The sequence below is a fragment of the Lonchura striata genome, chromosome 5 (genome assembly GCF_046129695.1).
Source record: "Lonchura striata isolate bLonStr1 chromosome 5, bLonStr1.mat, whole genome shotgun sequence".
NCBI lineage: Eukaryota > Metazoa > Chordata > Aves > Passeriformes > Estrildidae > Lonchura > Lonchura striata.
The window spans coordinates 72607043-72624518 of NC_134607.1; the positions used below are offsets into that span (position 1 = coordinate 72607043).

The 17476-nt window shown below is 63.4% G+C and overlaps 1 protein-coding gene across 1 annotated transcript; it reads left to right on the forward strand.

The window, feature by feature from the left end:
• The first annotated feature begins 6 nt into the window (after positions 1-6).
• On the forward strand, positions 7-15783 carry CHKB (choline kinase beta). The gene is made up of 11 exons (XM_077783148.1): positions 7-296; positions 2083-2191; positions 4092-4205; positions 4276-4409; positions 6200-6304; positions 7075-7133; positions 7504-7588; positions 10622-10730; positions 12465-12571; positions 13485-13566; positions 15433-15783. The coding sequence occupies exons 1-11, from the start codon at positions 145-147 to the stop codon at positions 15487-15489; spliced, it is 1113 nt and encodes a 370-aa protein (XP_077639274.1). The 5' UTR covers positions 7-144; the 3' UTR covers positions 15490-15783.
• Positions 15784-17476: the final 1693 nt, after the last annotated feature.

Consider the following 17476-nt stretch of genomic DNA (forward strand, 5'->3'; position numbering starts at 1 on the left):
CTCCCATTGGCCGCCGCGCGCGCGACGCCCCCCCCGAGCCGCCTTTCTATTGGTCGGACAAACCGTCAATCAGCGAATCGCGTCGCTATTGGTTAGACGCGGCTGGGTCCCGCCCTGGCCGAGCCGGACCGGGTGGCGGCCACCATGGCGGCGGCGGCGGGGGGCGCGGGCGGCGGCGGCGCGGACGGTGATGTCCCCGCCGCCACCCGCCTGCAGGCCTACGCCTGGTGCCGCGAGTTCCTGGCCGGCTCCTGGAAGCTCATCGGCCCCGACGAGTTCGGCATCTCGCTCGTCAGGTAGGAAGCGGAACGGGAGAGAGGCGGGACCCCCCCCCCCCCGCTCCCCTCAGTGGTCTCGTCCCGGGGCTCGGGGAGGTGTCCCCTCCCTGTCCCCTCCCGGTGTCCCTGTCCCCTCCCTGTCCCCTCCCTGTCCCCTCCCGGTGTCCCTGTCCCCTCCCTGTCCCCTCCCTGTCCCCTCCCTGTCCCCTCCCTGTCCCCTCCCTGTTGTACCTCAGAGCGGTGTCCCTGTCCCCAGCCCTGTCCCCTCCCTGTCCCTTCCCTGTCCCCTCCCTGTCCCCAGCCCTGTCCCCTCCCTGTCCCCTCCCGGTGTCCCTGTCCCCTCCCGGTGTCCGTGTCCCCATCCTGTTCTCTCCCGGTGTCCCTGCCCCCTCCCTGTCCCCAGCCCTGCCCCCTCCCGGTGTCCCTGTCCCCATCCTGTTCCCTCCCGGTGTCCCTGTCCCCATCCTGTTCTCTCCCGGTGTCCCTGCCCCCTCCCTGTCCCCAGCCCTGCCCCCTCCCGGTGTCCCTGTCCCCATCCTGTTCTCTCCCGGTGTCCCTGTCCCCAGCCCTGTCCCCTCCCTGTCCCCTCCCGGTGTCCCTGTCCCCTCCCTGTCCCCTCCCGGTGTCCCCCGTTGTCCCCGGAGCACTGTCCCTGTCCCCCGGTGTGCCAGTAGCCCAGTGTCCCTCGCACTGGTGTCCCCAGTCATCCTCCGGGCCAGTCCCCCATGTCCCTCCCAGTGTCCCCAGTGCCCTCGGGGCCGTGTCCCAGTCCCTGTCCCCCAGTGTCCCCGCTACCCTCCAGACCAGTGTCCCAGTCCCTGTCCCCCAGTGTCCCCGCTACCCTCCAGACCAGTGTCCCAGTCCCTGTCCCCCAGTGTCCCCACTGCCCTCGGGGCCGTGTCCCAGTCCCTGTCCCCCAGTGTCCCCGCTACCCTCCAGACCAGTGTCCCAGTCCCTGTCCCCCAGTGTCCCCACTGCCCTCGGGGCCGTGTCCCAGTCCCTGTCCCCCAGTGTCCCCGCTACCCTCCAGACCAGTGTCCCAGTCCCTGTCCCCCAGTGTCCCCGCTACCCTCCAGACCAGTGTCCCAGTCCCTGTCCCCCAGTGTCCCCAGTGCCCTCGGGGCCGTGTCCCAGTCCCTGTCCCCCAGTGTCCCCGCTACCCTCCAGACCAGTGTCCCAGTCCCTGTCCCCCAGTGTCCCCGCTACCCTCCAGACCAGTGTCCCAGTCCCTGTCCCCCAGTGTCCCCGCTACCCTCCAGACCAGTGTCCCAGTCCCTGTCCCCCAGTGTCCCCAGTGCCCTCGGAGCCGTGTCCCAGTGGGCCCCTAGGCCAGCGTCCCTGTCCCCCAGTGACCTCCGGGCCCCGGTCCCTCTCCCAGTGTCCCCAGCCAGTGTCCCCAGTGTCCCAGTCCCTCTCCCAGTGTCCCCAGCCAGTGTCCCCAGTGTCCCAGTCCCTCTCCCAGTGTCCCTGTCCAGTGTCCCCAGTGTCCTGGTCCCTTTCCCCAGTGTCCCCATCCACTGTCCCCAGTGTCCCAGTTCCTCTCCCAGTGTCCCCATCCAGTGTCCCCAGTGTCCCCGTCTCCTGCCAGCTGCCCCAGAACATCCCGAGCAGGGCCCCCAATGTCCCCGATGTCCCCGATGTCTCCAATGTCCCCATCCTGCAGCGGGGGGCTCAGTAACCTGCTGTACAAGTGCACATGCCCGATGGGTCCCTGTCTCCTTGGTGTCCCCGGTGTCCCCAATGCCCCCGATGTCCCCAATGTCCCCTGATGTCCCCAATGTCCCCTGATGTCCCCGTCCCGCAGTGGGGGGCTCAGTAACCTGCTGTACAAGTGCGCGCTGCCCGAGCACGTGCCGAGCGTGGGGGACGAGCCCCGGCAGGTGCTGCTGCGCGTCTACGGGGCCATCCTGCAGGTGAGGGCACCGCCGCGCCCCAAAACCCACAGCGACCCCCGAGGGACCCCCCGGGACCCTCGAGGGACCCCCCGGGATTAGGGAATCCTGCTGGGGTGCTGGGGTTGGGGGGCTGTGGCCGTCCTGTGGGTAAGGGGACAGCCACACCCCATGGGGACCCCCGAGACCCCAAACCCCATAGGAACTTCTGAGACCCCAAATCCCATGGGGACCCCCGAGATCCCAAACCCCATGGGAACACCCAAGACCCTAAACCCTATGGGAACCCCTGGGATTAGGGATTTTCATGTGCATTTTTGGGATGGGGGAGTGCTGGGGTTTGGGGTTCAGGGGCTATCCTGTGGGTGAGGGGACAGCCACACCCCATGGGGACCCCCAAGACCACAAACCCCATAGGAACCCCTGAGACCCCAAATCCCATGGGGATCCCCAAACCCTGTGGGAACCCCATAGACCCCAAACTCTATGGGGGACCCCCGAGACCCCAAACCCCGTGGGGACCCCCGAGACCCCAAACCCCGTGGGGACCCCCTGAGACCCCAAACCCCATGGGGACCCATAGGGAACTCCCCAGAACCCCAAACCCTATGGAGACCCCCAGGGACCCCCTGGAATTAGGATTTTCGGGTTCCCACCCACTGGGCTTGGCGGTGCTGGTTTGGGGGTCTCTCTGCTGGGGTCTCGGTTTTGGGGGGTGTTGAGTTGTGGCCCCATTTTTGGGTCCCATTTTCATGGTCCTGTTTTTGGGAATCCCGATTTGTGGCCCCATTTTTGTGGTCCCAACCTGTGGTCCCGTTTTTGGGGATCCCGATTCGTGGTCCCGTTTTGGTGGTCCCGCTTTTGGGGATCCTGGTTTGTGGCCCCGTTTTTGTGGTCCCAATTGATGGTCCCATTTTTGGGGATCCCATTTTTGTGGTCTTGTTTTTGTAGATCCTCATTTGTGGTCCCATTTTGGTGGTCCTGTTTTTGGGGATCCCAGTTTGTGGCCCCGTTCCTGGGTCCCATTTTTTGGGGATCCCCATTTGTGGTCCTGTTTTTGTGGTCCCATTTTTGGGGATCCCGTTTTTGTGGTCATGATTTTGTAGCTCCACATTTGTGGTCCCGTTTTGGTGGTTCTGTTTTTGGGGATCCCGATTTGTGGCCCCATTCTTGGGTCCCATTTTTGGGGATCCTGATTTGTGGCCCCATTCTTAGGTCCCATTTTTGTTGCCCCATTTTTGGGGATCCCCATTCGCGGCCCCGTTCCTGGCTCCCATTTTTGTTGCCCCATTTTTGGGGATCCCCATTTGTGGCCCCATTCTTAGGTCCCATTTTTGTGCTCCCATTTTTGGTAATCCCCATTTGCGGCCCCGTTCCTGGGTCCCATTTTTGTGCTCCCATTTTTGGGGATCCCCATTTGTGGCCCCGTTCTTAGGTCCCATTTTTGTTGCCCCATTTTTGGGGATCCTGGTTTGCGGCCCTGTTCCTGCCTCCCAACCTGTGACCCCATTTTTGGGGATCCCCATTCGCGGCCCCGTTCCTGGCTCCCATTTTTGTTGCCCCATTTTTGGGGATCCCCATTTGTGGCCCCATTCTTAGGTCCCATTTTTGTGCTCCCATTTTTGGTAATCCCCATTTGCGGCCCCGTTCCTGGGTCCCATTTTTGTTGCCCCATTTTTGGGGATCCCCGTTTGCAGCCCCGTTCCTGCCTCCCAACCTGTGACCCCATTTTTGGTGATCCCCATTTGCGGCCCCGTTCTTGGCTCCCATTTTTGTTGCCCCATTTTTGGGGATCCCCATTTGCGGCCCCGTTCCTGGCTCCCATTTTTGTGGCCCCATTTTTGGGGATCCCCGTTCTTGGGCCCCGTTCCTGCCTCCCAACCTGTGGCCCCGTTTTCGGGGTGCCCCCGTCCCCCCGCAGGGCGTGGACTCGCTGGTGCTGGAGAGCGTCATGTTCGCCATCCTGGCGGAGCGCGCGCTGGGCCCGCGCCTCTTCGGGGTGTTCCCGCAGGGCCGGCTGGAGGAGTACATCCCGGTAGGATCGGGGGTCCCCCCGGCCCCCCGCGCCCCCCGCGGGCGCCCCCGAACCCCCCGTGCCCCCCCAGAGCCGGCGGCTGCGCACCGAGGAGCTGCGGGAGCCGTGCGTCTCCGCCGAGATCGCCGTCACCATGGCGCGCTTCCACGGCATGGCCATGCCCTTCAACAAGGAGCCCAAGTGGCTCTTCGGGACCATGGAGGGGTCAGGGACCCAATCCCGCCAGGAACGGGGAGTGGGAGCCAAAATCCCGCTGGGAATGGGAGCCAAAATCCCGCTGGGAACGGGGAGTGGGAGCCAAAATCCCGCTGGGAACGGGGGCCAAAATCCCACTGGGAACGGGGAGTGGGAGCCAAAATCCCGCTGGGAACGGGGAGTGGGAGCCAAAATCCCGCTGGGAACGGGGAGTGGGAGCCAAAATCCCGCTGGGAATGGGAGCCAAAATCCCGCTGGGAACGGGGAGTGGGAGCCAAAATCCCGCTGGGAACGGGGGCCAAAATCCCGCTGGGAGCGGGGAGTGGGAGCCAAAATCCCGCTGGGAATGGGAGCCAAAATCCCGCTGGGAGTGGGGCACAAATCCCACTGGGAATGGGGGCCAAATCCCACTGGGAACGGGGAGTGGGAGCCAAAATCCCGCTGGGAACGGGGAGTGGGAGCCAAAATCCCGCTGGGAACGGGGGCCAAAATCCCATGGGGAACGGGGAGTGGGAGCCAAAATTCCGCTGGGAGTGGGGCACAAATCCCACTGGGAGCGGGGAGTGGGAGCCAAAATCCCACTGGGAACGGGGGCCAAAATCCCATGGGGAACGGGGAGTGGGAGCCAAAATCCCGCTGGGAATGGGGGCCAAAATCCCGCTGGGAGAGGGGAGTGGGAGCCAAAATCCCACTGGGAGAGGGGAGTGGGAGCCAAAATCCCACTGGGAGTGGGGAGTGGGAGCCAAAATCCCACTGGGAGTGGGGAGTGGGAGCCAAAATCCCGCCGGGAGCGGGAGTGGGAGCCAAAATCCCACTGGGAACGGGGGCCAAAATCCCATGGGGAACGGGGAGTGGGAGCCAAAATCCCTCTGGGAGTGGGGGCCAAAATCCCACTGGGAGCAGGGAGTGAGGCACAAATCCCACTGGGAGTGGGAACCCCAAATCCCACTGGGATCAGGGAGTGGGGACCCCAAATCCCACTGGGATCAGGGAGTGGGGACCCCAAATCCCATTGGGATCAGGGAGTGGGAACCCCAAACCCCACTGGGATCAGGGAATTGGGGACCCAAACCCCATTGGGATCAGGGAATTGGGGACCCAAACCCCACTGGGATCAGGGAACTGGGGACCCCAAACCCCACTGGGATCAGGGAGTGGGAACCCCAAACCCCACTGGGATCAGGGAGTGGGGACCCCAAACCCCATTGGGATCAGGGAATTGGGAACCCCAAACCCCACTGGGATCAGGGAGTGGGGACCCCAAACCCCAGTGGGATCAGGGAATTGGGAACCCCAAACCCCACTGGGATCAGGGAATTGGGAACCCCAAACCCCATTGGGATCAGGGAATTGGGAACCCCAAACCCCACTGGGATCAGGGAATTGGGAACCCCAAACCCCACTGGGATCAGGGAATTGGGGACCCCAAACCCCACTGGGATCAGGGAATTGGGGACCCAAACCCCAGTGGGATCAGAGAGTGGGAACCCCAAACCCCACTGGGATCAGGGAATTGGGCACCCAAACCCCACTGGGATCAGAGAGTGGGGACCCCAAACCCCACTGGGATCAGAGAGTGGGGACCCCAAATCCCACTGGGATCAGGGAATTGGGGACCCAAACCCCATTGGGACCCCGATGTTTCCTGGCTGCTTCCAGCAGGTCCCATGGGACCCCGAGGGGACACTGGGTGACCCTGGGGTGGCCGGGGCTGGGCAGGGGTCGCTGGGGGGCTGTCCCCAGCCTGTCCCGGGTGTCCCCGCGCTGTCCCCTCTGTCCCCACGGTGCCGTGTCCCCAGGTACCTGCGGCAGATCTCGGAGCTGACCTTCTCGGAGCCGGCGCAGCTGCAGCAGCTGGAGCAGCTCCGGGGTTACAACCTGGAGCAGGAGATGAGGAGCCTCAGGTCACTGCCACCCCCTCCGTGTCCCTTACTGTCCCCTGGTGTCCCCACCCGGCCCCGCGGGACCCCCAGGGCAGCCATCCTGCGGCTCCGGGCTGTCCGTGGTTCTGTCCTCCCCTCTGTCCCTCCTGTCCCCGCCTTGACCTCGCATCCCCGGTGTCCCCCGTGTCCCCTGTGTGTCCCCCGTGTCCTCAGGGTGTCCCTGGTGTCTCCCCTGTGTCCCCTGCATCCGTGTCACCTCCACGTCCCGGTGTCACCCATGCCTTTGGTTCTGGGTGTCCCCTGTGTCCCATATCCCTGCATCCCCCGTGCCCCTGTGTCCCCCATATCCTTGGGGTGTCCCCCATGTCCCCGTGTCCCCATTTCCCTGGATCTCTGTGTCCCCAGTGTCCCTGTACCCTGGTGTCCCCTGTGTCCCCAGTTCCCTGCATCCCCCACGTCCCCATGTCCCTGGATCCCTGTGTCCCATTACCCCTATCCCCCATGTCCCTGTGTCCCCAATGTCCCTGTGTGCTGGATGTCCCCCATGTCCCCATGTCCCTGGATCCCTGTGTCCTCTATCCCTGTATCCCCTCTGTCCCCAGTGTCCCTGTACCCCGGTGTCCTCTTTGTCCCCATATCCTGGGATCCCCCCTGTCCCCTGTCCCTGTCCCCCTGTCCCCCTGTCCCCCTGTCCCCCTGTCCCTGTCCCCCTGTCCCTGTCCCCCTGTCCCCCTGTCCCCCTGTCCCCCTGTCCCCTGTCCCTGTCCCCTTGAGCCCGTCTGTCCCCTCAGGGCCCTGCTGGAGGCCACCCCATCCCCGGTGGTCTTCTGCCACAACGACGTGCAGGAGGGTGAGTGCCCCCCGTCCCCAAACCCCCCCCCAAATCCCCCAAAACCCTCACAGACCACCCAGACCCCCCCAGACCCCCAGACCCCCCAAACCCCCCAAAGCCCCCAAACCTCCCAAACCCCTCAGACCCCCCAAAACCCCTCCCAGACCCCTCAGACCACCCAGACCCCCCAAACTCCCCAAACCCCCCGCAAAATCCCCCCAGACCCCCCAAACTCCCCCAGATCCTCCCAGACCCCCCAAACCCCACAGAGCCCCCAAACCTCCCAGACCCCTCAGACCCCCCAAACCCCTCAGACACCCCAGACACCCCCAGACCCCCCCAAACCCCCCGGGGACCCCCCAGACCCCCCAGCCCCGCTGCCCCCCAGGGAACATCCTGCTGCTGGCGGGGCGCGAGGGCTCCTCGGACAGCCTCATGCTCATCGACTTCGAGTACAGCAGCTACAACTACCGGTGGGTTTGGGGGTCCCGGGGGGCTTTGGGGGTCCCTGAGGGGGTTTGGGGGTCCCCGTGGGTCCCTGGGGGTCCCTCACACTCCACAATCCCACTGGGATTTGAGGGCTTCCTGCTCGTATTCTGTTTTCCCACTGGGGTTTGGGGTCTCCCCGTCACCACCCCCTGCTCCTGGGGGGGTTTGGGGTGTCCTTGGTGGGGTTTTGGGGGGCCCAGAGGGATTTGGGGGTCCCTGTGGCTTTGGGGGTCCCTGGGGGTCACTCACACTCCAAAATTCCACTGGGATTTGGGGGTTTCCCACTCCTATTCCATTGTCCCAGTGGGGTTTGGGGTCTCTCTGTCACCAATCCCTGCTCCTGCTGGGATTTTAGGGGTCCCTGGGGGGGATTTGGGGGGTCCCTGGGGGATTTGGGGGTCCCTGTGGCATTTGGGGGTCCCTGGGGGTCACTCACACTCCAAAATTCCACTGGGATTTGGAGGTTTCCCACTCCTATTCCATTGTCCCAGTGGGGTTTGGGGTCTCTCCATCATCACTCCCTTCTCCTGGGGGGATTTTAAGGGGTCTCTGATGGGATTTTAGGGGTCCCTGGGGGGATTTGGGGGGTCCCTGGGGGGGTTTAAGGGGTCCCTGAGGGGTTTGGGGGTTCCTCACACTCCACAATCCCACTGGGATTTGGGGCCTTCCCAGTCCTATTCCATTGTCCCAGTGGGATTCGGGGTCTCTTCATCACCACTCCCTGCTCCTGGGGAGATTTTAGGGGTCCCTGGGGGGGTTTGGGGGGTCCCTGGGGGGTTTGGGGGGTCCCAGAGGGGATTTGGGGGGTCCCAGAGGGGATTTGGGGGTCCCTGGGTGTGTTTGGGGGTCCCTCACACTCCACAATCCCACTGGGATTTGGGGGATTCCTGTTTATATTCCGTGGTCCCGGTGGGGTTTGGGGTTCCCCTGTGGGCTCCTGGTGTTTTTGGGGCGCAGAGCGGTAGTTTTGGGGTGTTTTTGGGGTGTTTTGGGGTGTTTTTTGGGCGCAGTGGGCTGGTTTTGGGGTGTTTTGGGCTGGTTTTGGGGTGCAGTACTGACCCTTCACCCTGCAGTGGCTTTGGGCCATTTTTGGGGTGTTTTGGGGTGTTTTTTGGGCACAGCGGGCTGTTTTTGGGGTGTTTTGGGGTATTTTTGGGGTGCAGCACTGACCCTTCACCCCGCAGCAGCTTTGGGCCATTTTTGGGGTATTTTTGGGGTGTTTTGGGGTGTTTTTTGGGCACAGCGGGCCGTTTTTGGGGTGGTTTTGGGGTATTTTGGGGGTGCAGCATTGACCCTGTACCCTGCAGCGGCATTGGGGTATTTTTGGGGTGCAGAGGGCTGGTTTTGGGGTATTTTTGGGCTGGTTTTGGGGTATTTTGGGGTGCAGTAGGGTATTTCGGGGTGCAGCACTGACCCTGCCCCCTGCAGCAGCTTTGGGGCATTTTTGGGCTGGTTTTGGGGTATTTTTGGGGTATTATTTTGGGTGCAGCACTGACACTGCCTGCAGCGGCTTTGGGGTATTTTTGGGGTGCACAGGGCTGGTTTTGGGGTATTTTTGGGGTATTTCTGGGCTGTTTTTGGGGCACAGCCCTGCCCCTGTCCCGCAGCAGCTTTGGGATATTTTTGGGGTATTTTTGGGGCTGTTTTTGGGGCTGGTTTTGGGGCTGGTTTTGGGCGCAGCCCTGCCCCTGCCCCACAGCAGCTTTGGGATATTTTTGGGGTGTGTCTGGGCTGTTTTTGGGGTGTCTCTGGGATATTTTGGGTGCAGCCCTGCCCCTGCCCCGCAGTGCCTTTGGGATATTTTTGGGGTATTTTTGGGCTGATTTTGGGGTGTCTCTGGGATATTTCGGGCGCAGCCCTGCCCCTGTCCCGCAGCGGCTTTGGGATATTTTTGGGGTATTTTTGGGCTGTTTTTGGGGTGTCTCTGGGATATTTTGGGCGCAGCCCTGCCCCTGCCCCACAGCAGGTTTGGGATATTTTTGGGGTATTTTTGGGCTGGTTTTGGGGTATTTTTGGGCTGTTTCTGGGGTGTCTCTGGGATATTTTGGGCGCAGCCCTGCCCCTGCCCCACAGTAGGTTTGGGATATTTTTGGGCTGATTTTGGGGTGTCTCTGGGATATTTTGGGCGCAGCCCTGCCCCTGTCCCCAGCGGGTTTGGGATATTTTTGGGGTATTTTTGGGCTGTTTCTGGGGTGTCTCTGGGATATTTTGGGCGCAGCCCTGCCCCTGCCCCACAGCAGCTTTGGGATATTTTTGGGGTATTTTTGGGCTGTTTCTGGGGTGTCTCTGGGATATTTTGGGCGCAGCCCTGCCCCTGCCCCGCAGTGCCTTTGGGATATTTTTGGGCTGGTTTTGGGGTGTCTCTGGGATATTTTGGGCGCAGCCCTGCCCCTGCCCCGCAGCAGGTTTGGGATATTTTTGGGGTATTTTTGGGCTGGTTTTGGGGTATTTTTGGGCTGTTTCTGGGGTGTCTCTGGGATATTTTGGGCGCAGCCCTGCCCCTGCCCCGCAGTGCCTTTGGGATATTTTTGGGGTATTTTTGGGCTGGTTTTGGGGTGTCTCTGGGATATTTTGGGCGCAGCCCTGCCCCTGCCCCGCAGCAGCTTTGGGATATTTTTGGGGTGTGTCTGGGCTGTTTCTGGGGTGTCTCTGGGATATTTTGGGCGCAGCCCTGCCCCTGCCCCGCAGCAGCTTTGGGATATTTTTGGGGTGTGTCTGGGCTGTTTCTGGGGTGTCTCTGGGATATTTTGGGCGCAGCCCTGCCCCTGCCCCGCAGCAGGTTTGGGATATTTTTGGGGTGTGTCTGGGCTGTTTCTGGGGTGTCTCTGGGATATTTCGGGCGCAGCCCTGCCCCTGTCCCCAGCAGGTTTGGGATATTTTTGGGGTGTGTCTGGGCTGTTTTTGGGGCACAGCCCTGCCCCTGTCCCCAGCGGGTTTGGGATATTTTTGGGGTGTGTCTGGGCTGTTTCTGGGGTGTCTCTGGGATATTTTGGGCGCAGCCCTGCCCCTGTCCCCAGCGGGTTCGACCTGGCCAATCACTTCTGTGAGTGGGTGTACAGCTACGGCTCCCGCCGCTGGCCCGGCTTCAGCGAGCGCCCCCAGCACTACCCCAGCCGCCAGCAGCAGGTGGGGCGGGGGGCTGGGGGGTCCCTGAGGGGTCCTTGGGGGGCTGGGGGGTCTCTGGGGGTCCTTGGGGGGCTGGGGGGTCCCTGAGGGGTCCCTGGGGGCCTGGGGGGGGCCCTGGGGGGGAGCTGGGGGGTCTCTGGGGGGTCCCTGAGGGGTCCCTGAGGGGTCCCTGGGGGGCTGGGGGGGGCCCTGGGGGTCCCTGAGGGGTCCCTGATGGGTCCCTGAGGGGTCCCTGGGGGAGCTGGGGGGTCCCTGAGGGTTCCTTGGGGGGCTGGGGGGGCCCTGGGGGGCCCTGGGGGGCTGGGGGGGGCCCTGGGGGTCCCTGAGGGGTCCCTGAGGGGTCCATGAGGGGTCCCTGGGGGAGCTGGGGGGTCCCTGAGGGGTCCTTGGGGGCTGGGGGGGGCCCTGGGGGGGAGCTGGGGGGTCCTTGGGGGGCTGGGGGGTCTCTGGGGGGTCTCTGGGGGGTGGCTGGGGGGGCCCTGGGGGTCCCTGAGGGGTCCCTGAGGGGTCCATGAGGGGTCCTTGGGGGGGCTGGGGGGTCCCTGAGGGGTCCTTGGGGAGCTGGGGGGTCCCTGAGGGGTCCCTGGGGGCCTGGGGGGGGCCCTGGGGGGGAGCTGGGGGGTCTCTGGGGGGTCCCTGAGGGGTCCCTGAGGGGTCCCTGGGGGGCTGGGGGGGGCCCTGGGGGTCCCTGAGGGGTCCCTGAGGGGTCCATGAGGGGTCCCTGGGGGAGCTGGGGGGTCCCTGGGGGGTCCTTGGGGAGCTGGGGGGTCTCTGGGGGGTCCTTGAGGGGTCCCTGGGGGAGCTGGGGGGGTCTCTGGGGGTCCTTGGGGGACTGGGGGGCGTCCCTGAGGGGTCCTTGGGGAGCTGGGGGGTCCCTGAGGGGTCCCTGGGGGAGCTGGGGGGGTCTCTGGGGGTCCCTGAGGGGTCCTTGGGGGGCTGGGGGGGGTCCCTGAGGGGTCCCTGGGGGGCTGGGGGGTCCCTGGGGGAGCTGGGGGGGTCTCTGGGGGTCCCTGAGGGGTCTAGGAGGTTCCTTGGGGTCCGTGGGGGGTTCCTTGCGGGTCCCTTGGGGGTCTGGGAGGTTCCTTGGAGGGGCTTGGGGGGTCCTGGGGGGCTCCTTGGGGGTCTGTGGATGTCCCTGGGGGGTCCCTTGGGGTTCCTTGGGGGCTCTGGGGGGGGTCCCTGAGGGGTCTGTGGGGGTCCCCGGGGGTCTCTGGGGGTCTCTGGGGTCCCCCTCACCCCCTGTGCCCCCCAGCTCCATTTCATCCGGCACTACCTGTGGGGGCAGCCCGGGGGTCCCTGGGATCTGGGGTGTCCCTGGGTGTCACTGGGTGTCACTGGGTGTCCCTGGGTGTCCCCGGGGGTCTCTGGGGTCCCCCTCACCCCGGTGCCCCCCAGCTCCATTTCATCCGGCACTACCTGTGGGGGCAGCCCGGGGGTCCCTGGGGGTCCCTGGGATCTGGGGGGTCCCTGGGTGTCTCTGGGTGTCCCTGGGTGTCTCCGGGGGTCTCTGGGTGTCTCTGGGTGTCCCTGGGTGTCCCCAGGGGTCTCGGGGGTCCCCCTGACCCCCCGTGCCCCCCAGCTCCATTTCATCCGGCACTACCTGTGGGGGCAGCCCGGGGGTCCCTGGGATCTGGGGGTGTCACTGGGTGTCTCTGGGTGTCCCTGGGTGTCCCTGGGTGTCACTGGGTGTCCCCGGGGGTCTCGGGGGTCCCCCTGACCCCCCGTGCCCCCCAGCTCCATTTCATCCGGCACTACCTGTGGGGGCAGCCCGGGGGTCCCTCGGGGCCGCCGCGGGAGGAGCGGCAGCGGCTGGAGGAGGAGCTGCTGCGGGAGACCGAGCGGTGCGCATTTTGGGGGGTCTGGGGGGGTTGGACCCCGCTTTGGGGTCCCTGGGTCACCTCTGGGGTCCCTGCGCCATTTTTTGGGGTGTCTCTGCCCTCATCCAGGGGGTGTCTGTGGCCACTTTTGGGGTCTCTGTGCCAATTTTGGGGTCTCTGTGGCACTTTTGGGGTCTCTGTGGCCACTTTTGGGGTCTCTGTGGCCACTTTTGGGGTCTCTGTACCTTTTTTTGGGGTCTCCGTGCCACTTTGGGGGTCTCTTTACCACTTCTGGGGGTGTCTGTGCCCACTTTTGGGGGTCTCTGTGCCAATTTTGGGGTCTCTGATTCACTTTTGGGGTTTCTGTACCTTTGTTTGGGGTCCCTGTTCCACTTTTGGGGTCTCTGTTCCACTTTCGGGGTCCCTGTTCCATTTTTGGGGTCCCTGTTCCACTCTCGGGGTCCCTGTTTCACTTTTGGGGTCCCTGTTTCACTTTTGGGGTCCCTGTTTCACTTTCGGGGTCCCTGTTCCATTTTCGGGGTCCCTGTTCCATTTTTGGGGTCCCTGTTCCACTTTCGGGGTCCCTCTTCCACTTTCGGGGTCCCTGTTTCACTTTCGGGGTCCCTGTTCCATTTTCGGGGTCCCTGTTCCATTTTTGGGGTCCCTGTTCCAGTTTCGGGGTCCCTGTTCCACTTTCAGGGTCCCTGTTCCACTTTTGAGGTCCCTGTTCCACTTTTGGGGTCCCTGTCTCACTTTCGGGGTCCCTGTTTCACTTTCGGGGTCCCTGTTCCACTTTTGGGGTCTCTGCCTGTATTTGGGAGGCCTTTGTACCATTTTCGGGGTCCCTGTACCCTCCTGCCCCACGCCCCCACCCCGTGTCAGTTTTTGGGGTGCCTGGGGGGGATTTTGGGGTCTCACCCCCCAAATTTCCCCCCAGCTTCGCCCTGGCCTCCCACTTCTTCTGGGGGCTCTGGTCCGTGGTGCAGGCCAAGATCTCCAGCATCCCCTTCGGCTACCTGGTGGGCTCCGGGGGGTTTGGGGGTCCGGGGGGTTTGGGGGGTCCTGGGGGGGTTTGGGGGGTCCTGGGGGGGCTCTGGGGGGGTTTGGGGGGTCCTGGGGGGTCCTGGGGGACTTTTGGGGGGTCCTGGGGGGGTTCTGGGGGGATCCTGGGGGGTTTGGGGGGTCTTGGGGGCGGTTTGGGGGGTCCGGGGGGGTTTTGGGGGGTCCTGGGGGGGTTTCGGGGGTCCTGGGGGGGTTTGGGGGGTCCTGGGGGGGTCCTGGGGGAGTTTGGGGGGTCCTGGGGGGGTCCGGGGGGTTTTGGGGGGTCCTGGGGGGGTTTCGGGGGTCCTGGGGGGGTTTGGGGGGACCTGGGGGAGTTTGGGGGGACCTGGGGGAATCCTGGGGGGGGTTTGGGGGGACCTGGGAGGTCCTGGGGGGTTTGGGGGGTCCTGGGAGGGTTTGGGGGAGTTTTGGGGGGGTCCTGGGAGGTCCTGGGGGGGTTTGGGGGGTCCTGAGGGGTTTGGGGGGTCCTGGGGGGATCCTGGGAGGATTTCGGGGGTCCTGGGGGGTCCCTGGGGGGTTTTGGGGGGTCCTGGGGGGGTCCTGGCGGGGGTTTGGGGGGTCCGGGGGGGTTTTGGGGGGTCCCGGGGGGGTTTTGGGGGGTCCCGGGGGGTTTGGGGGGTCCGGGGGGGTTTTGGGGGGTCCTGGCAGGGTTTTGGGGGGTCCTGGGGGGCTCCTGGGTGGGTTTTGGGGGGTCCCGGGGGGGTTTGGGGGTCCTGGGGGGCTGCACCCCCCCCAGCCCCCCTTTTATCCCCTTAGTGCCTTTGCCCCGTTTTGCTCACGTTTTCCCTCCTTTTTCCCCTTTTTCCCCCATTTCCCCCTTCTTTTTTTCCCATTTCTCACCAATTTCTCCCCCATTTTTCCCACATTTTCCCCCCCCATTTCTCCCCATTTTCTCCCCATGCTTTCCCCCTGTTTTCCCCCATTTTTTCCCCCATTTTCTCCCCTTTTTTCCCATTTTTTCTCCCACTTCCCTCCTTTGTCCCCCCTCTTTTTCCCCCTTTATTCCCTTTTCCCCCCATGTTTTCCCCTCTTTTTTCCCAATTTTTCCCATTTTCTCCCCTTTTTTCCCATTTTTTCTCCCACTTCCCCCCTTTGTCCCCCCTCTTTTTCCCCCTTTATTCCCTTTTCCCCCCATGTTTTCCCCTCTTTTTTCCCAATTTTTCCCATTTTCTCCCCTTTTTTCCCACTTTTTCTCCCATTTCCCCCCTTTACCCCCCTGCTTTTCCCCCCCTTTATTCCCCTTTTTCCTCTCATGTTTTCCCCCTGGTTTTCCCCATTTTTTCCCCATTTTCTCCCCTTTTTTCCCACTTTTTCTCCCATTTCCTCCTTTATACCCCCACTTTTTCCCCCCTTTATTCCCATTTTCCCCCATCTTTTCCCCGTTTTTCCCCCTTTTTTCCCCATTTTCCCCCATTTTCCCCCTGTTTTCCCCCCTGTTTTTTCCCCATTTTCTCCCCTTTTTCCTCACTTTTTCTCTCATTTCCCCCCTTTACCCCCCCGCTTTTCCCCCCCTTTATTCCAATTTTCCCCATCTTTTCCCACTTTATTCTCATTTCCCCATCTTTTCCCTATTTTTCCCCCTTTTTTCCCCATTTTTTCCCCCTGGTTTTCCCCCTTTTTTCCCCATTTTCTCCCCTTTTTTCCCCACTTTTTCTCCCATTTCCTCCTTTATACCCCCCCACTTTTTCCCCCCTTTATTCCCCTTTTCCCCCATGTTTTCCCCCCGGTTTTTCCCCCTTTTTCCCCATTTTCTCCCACTTTTCCCCCCATCTTTTCACCCTGTTTTTCCCCTTTTTTCCCATTTTCCCCATTTTTTTCCCCAGGACTACGCCCAGAGCCGTTTCCAGGCCTATTTCCAGCACAAGGCTCGCTGCTGCTGAGGGGATCCCCAAAATCCTGCCCGGCCTTTGGGGGGCTTCGGGACGGTTTTGGGGGTCCCGCACATTTTGGGGGGCACCGCAACGGTTTGGGGGGGCTGAGACCCGGGCCCCCCCCGGGAAAGGTGGGATTTGGGGGCTGCGGGGACCCCCCAAATCCGCCCCCTGGCCAGTACCGGGGGTTCGGGGTGGCTTTTGGGGGGTTTTGGGGGGTTTTGGGGTGTCGCAGAGGGGACCCCCCCCCGATCCGACAGCGGAATGTGAAACTCAGACCAATAAAGCCGCGCTGGGGCCGGCGCTCCGCTCCTCCTTCCAAACCCCGCCCCAAAAATCCCCCTCCCCAAATCCCGCCCCAAAAATCCCCCTCCCCAAATCCCGCCCTAAATCCCACCCCAAAAATCCCCCACCCCAAATCCCGCCCCAAAAATTCCCCTCCCCAAATCCCGCCCTAAATCCCACCCCAAAAATCCCCCACCCCAAATCCCGCCCCAAAAATCCCCCTCCCCAAATCCCGCCCTAAATCCCACCCCAAAAATCCCCCACCCCAAATCCCGCCCCAAAAATCCCCCTCCCCAAATCCCACCCCAAAAATCCCCCTCCCCAAAATCCCGCCCTAAATCCCGCCCCAAATCCCAACCCTAAAAATCCCCATCCCAAAATCCCGCCCTAAATCCCACCCCAAAAATCCCCCTCCCCAAATTCCTCCCCAGGTCACAACCCTTCAAATTCCCCATCCCAAAATCAAATTCCCGACTGCCCCTTCCCCTTCCCCAAATTCCCCGTTCTCCTTCACCTCTCCGAATCCCACCCCCCAAATCCTCCTCCCCAAATCCCAATCCCCTCAAACCCCCCAAATCCCCCTCCCCAAATCCCAATCCCCTCAAACCCCCCCCAAAATCCCCCTCCCCAAATCCCAATCCCCACAAACCCCCCCAAATCCCCCTCCCAAAATCCCAATCCCCTCAAACCCCCCCGAATCCTCCTCCTCCCCCAAAATCCCCCTCCCCAAATCCGCCCCCCGGGACCCCCCAATCGCCGTGGGGCAGAGGGGGGACAGGGGACACGGGGGGTGGCACGGGGGGTCTTTGGGGTGGGGTCCCGGGTGCTGGAGACCCCTCCCCGTGTCCCTTCAGGGTGGGGACAGGGGGACAGGGAGGTGACAGCCAGGTGACAACCAGGACAGGGGACAAGGGAACAGGCAGGTGACAACCAGAGCATGGCAGGGGACAGGCGAGTGACAGAGCACGGGGAGGGGACAGCGGGCAGGGCACAGGCAGGTGGCACTCAGGGTGGCGGGCAGGTGACAAGCGGGACGGGGGCCAGAGGTCGGGCAGGTGACAGCCAGGTGCCAGGCAAGTGACAGCCAGGGACAGGGACAGGGACAGGGACAGCAGCCATTGTCCCGGGCACGGTCACGGAGCGCCCGGAGCTCGTGGCAGAGCCACTGGCCCTGTCCCGGGATGTGTCCCTGTCCCGGGATGTGTCCCTGTCCCGGGATGTGTCCCTGTCCTGTGTCCCTGTCCCGGGATGTGTCCCTGTCCCGGGATGTGTCCCTGGTCCCTGTCCCAGGAGCGTGTCCCTGTCCCGGGATGTGTCCCGGGTCCCTGTCCCGAGTGTGTGTCCCTGTGCAGGGTCCCTGTCCTGGTCCCTCTGTCCCTGTCCCGGTCCCTGTGTCCCTGTCCTGTGTCCCTGTCCCGGGATGTGTCCCTGTCCTGTGTCCCTGTCCTGTGTCCCTGTCCCGGGATGTGTCCCTGTCCTGTGTCCCTGTCCCGGGATGTGTCCCTGGTCCCTGTCCCGGGTCCCTGTCCCAGGTGCGTGTCCCTGTCCCAAGTGTGTGTCCCTGTGCAGGGTCCCTGTCCTGGTCCCTGTGTCCCTGTCCCGGGTCCCTGTCCCGGGATGTGTCCCGGGTCCCTGTCCCGGGTCCCTGTGCAGGGTCCCTGTCCTGGTCCCTGTGTCCCTGTCCCAGTCCCTGTGTCCCTGTCCCGGGTCC